The sequence below is a fragment of the Tauraco erythrolophus genome, chromosome 30, assembly GCF_009769465.1.
Source record: "Tauraco erythrolophus isolate bTauEry1 chromosome 30, bTauEry1.pri, whole genome shotgun sequence".
NCBI lineage: Eukaryota > Metazoa > Chordata > Aves > Musophagiformes > Musophagidae > Tauraco > Tauraco erythrolophus.
The window spans coordinates 112615-121437 of record NC_141494.1 but is presented as its reverse complement, the minus strand read 5'-3'; the positions used below and the strand labels follow the sequence as shown (position 1 = coordinate 121437).

Below are 8823 nucleotides of genomic sequence, written 5' to 3'. Positions count from 1 at the left end.
GGGGGGGCGGAGGAGCGAAGGGGGGAGTTAGTTTCCAGCTACGGGAACGACAAACCGAGGGGGAATCGGCAATGTCGCGCCCGGTGCTTTGGAATCACAAGGATCACGGAGCATGTGTGCTACTCTGGAGTGCGTAAACAAAAGAATTCCAGCGTTAATGAGGTAAGATTTATCAAAAAGACAGGAAAACCACAGAAACGGGGGAGGCAGAAGGCATCCTGATGTCCCGGGAGCCGGGATGCAGCGGCAAAGCCCGGCTCACCCCCCGAAACAAAAACCCTCCGACCGGATAAGCAGATCACAGAGGAGAGCGACGCTGGAGCTTCCCTCTGCCCCAGGGGTTTTGGGATCCTGCCAGACTCTGTCACCCCACGACCCCCACGGCAAACCGCCGGCCGGAGCGGGGTGACAATCCAACGTTTCCCAAGGAAACATCTCTCTTTCTCTCTCTCGGCCACACAAATTGTGCTTCACAAACTCGCAGGGACTCATCAGGCTTCCCGAACACAAACAGCCTCCGGAACGCGCGTGTCGGAGCCACCCCGTGTAAACAGGCCCACTCATATAAACACTCCAGCCTTCCGCCTGCCGAGCATTCCCGCTCCAGGGAAACGAGCCAGGCGAGCAGTCAGCCTCGGGAAGAGTTTGCCTACAGCGAAGAGCCCCAAACACAGCGACTCCGCCGACTTTGAGACGCTTCCGAACGCTGCTCCGCCGGCTGGAGCAGAGTTACGGTCTGGTTCCTGCCTCGCCACCCTCAGAGGGAAGAATTTCTTCCTTAGATCCCATCAAAATCTCCCCTCTTCCAGTTTAAAGCCATTGCCCCTTGTCCCATCACTACACGCCCTTGTATAAAGTCCCTCTCCAGTCCCTCTTCAGCGGCTTTCCTATGGGAAGCGAGATCCCTCCCGTTTTACAGGGAGAGGACAGAGCCCACAAACAAAGCGACTCACTTAATGCCAGGGATTACGGGAGCTGGAGGTGTTGTCTTCACTCTCAGCACCAGGTAATCTGGTTAATTAACCTGGTTAATCTAACGGCACGGTGCGGAAGACGCCGGGTCGGAAGAACGCACGACCCTTCCGCGATACCGAGCCTCGCGGATATCAAAGAGCATTTCCAGAGGGAAGCCCAACCAGCACCTGGAAGTGCCATGGATCCTGCGTTCCAAGAGGAAAACCCCGCTTTTATTTGGGACACAAAGCACCACGGATGTAGCTGAAGGGTCAAACCAACCACCCCTTGACCCACGTCATTAAACGACGAGCGGTACCTGGAACTCCAGCATGGATTTTCCCTTGTTGGATTCCAGCATGAAGCGGAAGGCGCCGATGCCGGTGTTGGGATTATCAGCTTCCTCTCGGTTACCCTGCAAGAGACATTCCATACGAGAGCTGTGATTCCCGACCGAGCGGGGCTCACCTTCCACTTCCGCTACATCAGCTCCACTTCGCCAATTCCAGGCCGGATTAAGGAGAACAGCCTCATGCCGGCAGACGCGCTTCCCGCTCTCCGTCAGCCTCCAACACTCCCACCCCTCGCTGCAGCTCTGCAGCCCGCTCTGCTTTCGACAACACCGCTTGAAACGGGATTTATTTTTTTTTCCTGCAGCCCGTGACGGCGATTTCCAAGTTCTCACAATGCTCTGGGCACCGCGGTGTCGCCGCACGGCAAGAACTCCCGCCGGGATAAGGTGTAATTAGAGCAGGGAAAGAAGAAGGCAAAGCTCCCGCCCCTAGAAACTGAAGTTGGAGTTTAAAGAAAGCTGGAGAAGGTGACAACGTGGTCACAGAAGGGTGAATCAACACCTCAGACTTTTTGTGCTGCCCTCAGGGCAGGATAATGGAAGGTGAGAAGAGTGGGAGGGGAAGCAGAAGAATGAGGATTAGAGCTGGAGTTGGAAGTTTGAAAGCTCCGAAGTCACCGAAAGAAACCTGCCCTAAAGAGTTCCAGCTGTCAAAGCAAACTTCTCTTCCCATCATTTCGGGTTTTGTCGACCCGTCCCCACCAACCACGGCCGCCTGGGCACGGAAAAGCCTTACGTTGAAAGATGCCAGGGCCTCCGACACACTCTTCTCGATGAACTCATCCGTGATCCTCCGGGAAGGGTGCTCGTTAAACACCGAGTTCATCAGCGCGATCTTCGCCGCGCTCCTCCGGGCCTCAGCCTTGGTGGGACAGAACTGAGGAGGGAAAAACACCGTCAGGACGGAGCATCGGTGAGACGACCCACGTCCCTTCGGTCCCCCGCTCCAAACTTCTCCCTCCCCGCCACGCCAACGGGAATTCGATGGCGGCGTTTTGGGAAGTCGTGCTCTCGGACATCCTGAAATCATTAGGAGTTGGTTTGAAACCACAGTTATCCCGACCACGCAAAAATTAGGCAGGCAGCTGAACTCAGCACGTAGTATCCGCATCAGGAAACGCCGCCAAGCACATCATCAGTGAAATTAATTAGCTGAAAAGCAGTTAATTAGCGTAACCAGATTACTCTTAAGCACAGGGGCTGCTCTTCAGGATGGGCGGACCATGTAGCTGCTGGAATTGTTTCTTTTGGATACGTTCTCCAAACCAAGACTAGAGAGAACTGCCTAAAGCCACCACGGCGAAGGAATCCGAAACGCGGTCAGGATTTTTGGACCTTAATCTCTCGGGTGAGGTATTTGGGTTGGACGTTTTTCCTTTTCAACAGAAAAAGGGGGAGGAACTATTGATCCAACGTTATGATTCAATTTCTGGAGTCTTCTGGCACCGTGAGAAGAGGTTCTGGGTCAAACTCAGAGCCCTGGCAAGGAAATATTACTCTACCAGTTTGTCCGAGCTGCATCCCGTAAATACATCCCGCTGCTTAATCCTGGGAAGGAGAGAGAAGCACCAAAACTGGCCAAACTAAGAGTTTTCCCTGATACCACATATCCTACCTCGGCCCTGCTAAGGTCCAAGTCGGCCACGTGTAGGGAATACGGTGCATCCAGCAAAGTAGGATTTACAGCCAGACCTTCCTGGATGGAAGTCGGGTGGGGATTTACGGGCAACCAGGAACATGTAATGGCTAGTTTGAAATGAAAGAGGGTTACAGGCAGACCCACGTCATCCTCACGCTTCAAACCAGCAGGAAAACGCTACCACAGTGTCCACTGCCGAAATTTGAGTGCTAATTCCAGCAGGGAAGGATGCTCAGAGCACCCGAGTCTGGAGAGCGGGACACGGCGTGATCCTACCTGGAAACTGCCGAAGCAGCTGCCCCCCGGCAGGGTGACGTAGCAGACGTACGGGGGGCTGTTGGAAGGGACCATCTCGTACACCACCAGCGCCCCGTTCTTCAGGTCGGCGCCCCGCGACTGCTTCATCTGCCAGAACTCCTGGAGGGCCTCCACGACGTTCACTGAGGGGACAGAAACGGGGTCGAGGTCAGAGAAAACCAGAGCCTGGGAAGCTGCTTCCCGTAGGTATCGCCATCCGGGTGTGTTCCCAACTGGGAGCTCAGCTACGTCTCGTGGTAAAAACCACGAGGGAAGCCGTAGGCGCACGACGTCGGCACAAACACACCTCTCCCAGCACGGAGAACGTGACGAGTCAGACAACCAAGCTTCCTATGGAAAAGCTCTTTTCATTCCAAGGAACTTGGGGAAAAGCTGTTGGAAGAGGACTTGGAAAGGCAGCGAGGCATTCTCCCCCTGTAAGGGCTGTCGGTGGGTTTGCTCACCTGCTCCCCAATCCCGGCTTTCCGGCATTTAAGACAAAAATAACGCGGCTGAGCTGCGCGGGCACTGCCGGACCCGAGGAGAACCCCCCGTGCCACCACGTTCCTTGCTCCCAACGACACTCCCTGGCATTTGGGTGGGAGCCTTTGGCTGCCACGTGGAGAGAGTTGGACAGCACAGAGGAGGATGGAAACGTCCCACTGGAGAATCCCCTTCGTGCCACTGGGCACGGGAGGACGTCTAACCAAACGGTGAAGCACAGGCTGAAACCAGACTCAGCTTTGTTCCAGTAAGTGGTTTTTCCATCCCAGTTAGGAAAGCAGAGCCTCAAACATCAGCCCTCCTTGATTTTGGGAATTAGTCTTTCCAGGAGAAGATGGTTTTAAGCAGGCACCTCCCTCTCCTGGAGCACCAAATTTGCTGGAAGGGGTTTGAGCACTGAGCCAGCCATCCTGTCCCCTTAATTTTGGAATCCCCGGAGCCATGAGGACTGGGGATCCCTCAAGCTGGTCTGTGTTCACCCGCCCTTCATTTTTGCCAAGGTTTGGGCAAGAAAAATTAACCTGGTGGTGTCTAACGCTCGAATCCCATCTAAATTTGAGGAGTTTGAAAGGCAGCCGCAGGAAAAGCCTGCCCCTGGTCCCCCCCGAGCCTTTTCCATCTTGGCCGTGGCTTCGGAGCCAGGAGATCGGCAGGACAGATCATGGTGACTCCTGGCTGATAAAAGGGCTCCAAGCCAAAGGTCTCCCAATCCCATGGGAGCTAAATACCTCCAAATCCCCACGGAAGCTCTCCCGTGGCGAGCGCCGAGCGAGACGAGGCTGCTGTGCCAGGGTGGCACATAGAAGGGAGGTGAATTTGAGTCGCCCAGGCCACCACGAGCCACACTGGCTCAGCTTTTTGGTTGCCCACACGGTGCTGGAACAGTTTACGCCTTCGGCTTTCAGGAAGATGACGAGCTCGAGCCTTTTAATTTGTTTAATTGCTTTGTGTGAGACGAAGCCAGGCGAGGGGTCACTGGCACAGCAGCTGCTCATGGAGCTTTTCCCAGGCTTTTCGGGGCGTTTGTTCGGAACGCAGGCGCTTTGGATTGTTTTCAAGTTTAATTCAGGGTGGGCTGTGGGTTTTTTTGTGCAAGACAGGGGCAATTTTCCACTGAAGACTAACAAAAAGCCGTCCAGACAATACCCAGTTCCCTGCCAGTTCTCCAGCGCACTGATACCCAGACAGAATTCCCAGCCACCCAGGCAGATTCCCTTCCCAGGGACAGCAAATAATCCCCGATGGATTTGGGGAGACAATGCCCGACTCAGTCACGGCTTCAGGGACCATTTGCCACGGGGCAACCGAGACTCCGCAGCGGCGCCCGCACAAGAAACCACGGAGAAAGCCGAGCTACTTCAGGCAACGCAAATCCTCACGACGCAAGGAATTTAGGGAAGTTTGAGAAGACGGAGCTGAGAGCAGGTTAACGAGGAGACACCGCGCAGCACCGGCACGGAATTGCTTTTTCAGCCCAAGACCAGGGTTCCTCTGTGCCAGGCGCTGGCCGGGTACTTCGTTAGCGACCGGAGCGATAAGTGAGACAGCTGGGAAGCATCCAAAAGAGTTTTTCCTCCCAGAATGGGTCCAACGCCGCAGGCAGGACAGTTTTAGGAGACAAGAGAGGGAAAAAAAACTAATTAAAATGCTACAAATGCTTCAGGAATATGTTCTTTTATAGGGCAGAGGAACACCGGCCCGGCGCCACGGCGCGCTGAATCCAGAGCAAAATCTCAGTCCGGATTGGCGATTTCCAGCCTCGTTCGTTCGCTCCATTAAATCACAGAATAGTCTGGGGGGAAGAAGCAGGAGTCGGGAAGTTTTCCGCTTTCCAGGAAGGATCCTAAATCCTGTTACAACTCATGCGTGACAGAGGACGGTCCTCGAGAAAGCGCGGACACCTCTCGCACCCCGAAGGGTTTGAATCCCGCATGGAACACGACGCGGCGCTCGGAAAAACAAAACGACTGGATGGTTTGAACGCTGAAGGAGCGACGGATCCTTTGCACCTCGCACGAGGTCGCGTTTAACGGGAAAACCAGTGTCATTTCAAACGCCTGTGAATGGAACCAGTCTCTCCACCAGCTCGAAACGCTGGAATACCATCGGCATCGCTCGCTGCCTTTTTTTTTTATCTGTTTGCTTGTGTTTCTGAGGGCAGGAACTGGGTATGCTGGGAGACACCCGCAGATTTAGAGCATGGGGCAGCTCCCATCAGAGTCTCCCCCTTTGGATTTGCCACTCCAAGGGAAAGAGACGCCGGGAGACGCAAAGCAGAGGCCGCTCCGACCATCGCTCGTGCCTGTTTATCGTTTCGGAGCGTAACCCCGTACCCCGGCGGCGCGCACACGACAGCACATCTGACTCGCATATTAAACACGGAGTAAGTGATTCCACATGGCGCCCAGCTCCGCCGGAGCCAGCCGAGCGGCGGGCCCCGCCGCGCTCCGCCGCCTGCCAAGCGCTCACCATTTGGAAGCGAACCTGCTGCCGGAGCCGGAAGGAGCCGGGAACTCAAAATAGTTGCAAAGTGTCTCCTTTCGGGTGGGGTGGAAGATTCTTTCCATCACAGAGGCCAGTAAAATATGTACTTTAACCTTTTTTCCCCCTGTTTCCATACTTTTTTTTTTTTTTTAAATAAAAAGGAGCGTACGAGAAACCCAGATCTGAGCCCACTTCACAGCCCTGCGATTCCTCCAGCCCCAGCGACATGCGGAGCCCATTCCTCCTCCCAGCGGATCCCACTCCTCCTCCCAGTGGATCCCACTCCTCCTCCCAGCCACGGGGTTTTTCCATCGACGAGGTGCAGCCCCACCGAGCACCGAACCGGGGAGATCCCAGGAAAACGGTGGCCACCGGGAACAGCCAAGGGTTGCCCAGCGGAGCTCTCTCCGCTGCCGCCTTCCTTGAAAGAAATGAGCTTTTTTTTTTTTTTTTTTCCTGTCCTGACACCAAGATGAAGGAATTGCACGCAGAGGACTGAATCCCTACTGCAAGAGAAGCATCCTCCTCCTAAAAACCATTAAAAAGACCCAACCAGTCTCTGCTTTCTCTAACTTTATCTCACATTTACCAGCTACAGGTACAGCCCAGGCAGGAAACCACTTGTCTGCCCAGCTCAAGACCCTGCGCCCACCTCCGTGGTCACTCGCCCAGCCCGACCTTGTCTTCTTTCCCCAATTTAGAAAAGAAAAAAAAAAAAAAACCACGTCAAATTGGGCATCTGGAAAGGGCTGATCCCATAAAAGCACAAGTTTGCATTTCAGAGCTTCCCAAGAAGAGGAGATCCGTGAATGTTTCTCAGGTTTGACCCCTGAAACCACAAGACTCCTTCAGGAAAGGGCAGACCCAGAGAAACCACCGGCTCTGTTTTCGTTTTATTCCCTTTGGCTTTACTGGTTTTTGGCACAAGCAGCCCCAGACGGATCGGGCTGGAGCAGGGATGCTCCCTTCCTCCCCACGCTCACCATTATCACCTAAACTGGGAGATCCCACGCACGAGTGTCGAGGCAGCAGAAAAGTCTCCGTAAATGGCACAAAACGCTAATTACCAACATTTAACCCAACGACGACAGCCCAAGGTGCCTCCTCGGCCACCCTAGAGCCCATGTCCCGGGCAAACCACCAGCCGAATGCCACGGGAGCGGCACCCAACTCTCTTTTTTCCCTCTAAATCATAGATGGGGAGGGAAAAGGCTGCTGGAAGCTCGGTGGCGGGGCCAAGGGGAAGCAGGACCTTCACCCAACAGGCAAATTCCAGGGAAGAGGGTCTTGGAGAGCTCCACACCCTCAAGCTGGAGGGGACAGAAGGAGGGAAACGGAAAAGCACGGATTTGGAAAACGGGTTCCAACAAGAAACCCCCAATCCACGGGGACGGAGGGGTGGGAGAGGAGAGCCCCGAACGCCAGGCTGGAAGGAAAAGGGGGAGCAGACCGGGAAACACCCCGAGAAGATCCCAGACCCTACGGCGACGCGATGGGACGAGGGATGCCCGGGGCGGGGCGGGGGGGGAAGGAAAAGGGGGCAAAGAAGCGCCCCGGCCCCGGGGGCACAGACCGGCGGGGGGGGAGACGGCGGCGGAAGGGTCGCCCCGGGCCCCTCGCCCCCAGCCCACCCCCCCCCGCCCCGCTCACCGCGGCCGTAGCCCTGCGTGTGTTTGGCGAAGCTCCTCACCACCGCCTCCACCGCCTCCCGCAGCACGGCGGGCGGCCCGCAGCCGGGCGGCGGCGGCGCGGCGGGGCCCTGCAGCCCCAGCGGGGGCGGCGGCGGCGGCAGCCCCAGCCCCAGCGCGGGCGGAGCGGCGGGAAGCGGCGGCGGCGGGGCCGAGGCGGCGGCGGGGGCCCCGGTGACGCCGGGCCGCAGGGAGCGCAGCGTCCCCACGCCGGGCTGCAGCCGCTGCGCCCGCACCGACTCCATCGTCGCCGCCGCCGGCCCGCGCCGAGGGAGAGCTCCGCCGCGGAGCCGCTGTCACTCACCGCCCCGGGGCCCAATGGGCGTGGGGATCACCACAGGGAGGGGGCGGGACGGCGGTGGGGAGTGGCCAATGGAAGCGACGGAGGAGGCTGCGGGGCGGGGCGGAGGGAGGGTGGCGGGAGGGAGGCGGTGAGAGCGGCAGCGCGCCAATCGCGGGGCGGAGGTGGGCGGGTCTAGGAAGGAAGAAGCCAATCAGAACTCGCTCGTAGGGCGTGGCGAGGGTGGGGCACGCTCTCCTTCCCTCCCCAATCACAAGTAAGGGACACGGCGACGGGGCGGGGTTCAAAGGATAGCTGTCCAATCCGTGCTGCAGGATTGGTTATAATGACAGAGGAAAGAACGAATCAAGATGCAGAGCAGGAGAGAAAGAGGCGGGGAATTGTAACTGCGTTCCGATTGGTCTGGAGAAGGGGCGGGATATGAGAAAAGCTAACCAATCAGAAGCTCTGATGCCGATTTAGAGGCGGAGCCCTCCCCAATCGCCCACTCACGGCCTCTGTTTTGCTGAAAGAGGGCGGGGCCCGGCGCGCCCAGCCAATAGGCACGACGGGGGCGGAACGGCCGTTCTGCGCTCCCGCCAGGCGGCGCCGGCGCCCCCGCTTT

At 57.1% G+C, this 8823-nt stretch overlaps 1 protein-coding gene across 1 annotated transcript; it reads right to left on the bottom strand.

The window, feature by feature from the left end:
• Positions 1–1162: 1162 nt before the first annotated feature.
• On the bottom strand, positions 1163–8163 carry LIX1L (limb and CNS expressed 1 like). Its single transcript, XM_086628384.1, has 4 exons — positions 7881–8163; positions 3222–3385; positions 2043–2183; positions 1163–1369 (listed from the first exon to the last, which is right to left on the bottom strand). Exons 1-4 carry the CDS (start codon positions 8161–8163, stop codon positions 1256–1258), a joined length of 702 nt encoding a protein of 233 aa, XP_086484510.1. The 3' UTR covers positions 1163–1255.
• Positions 8164–8823: the final 660 nt, after the last annotated feature.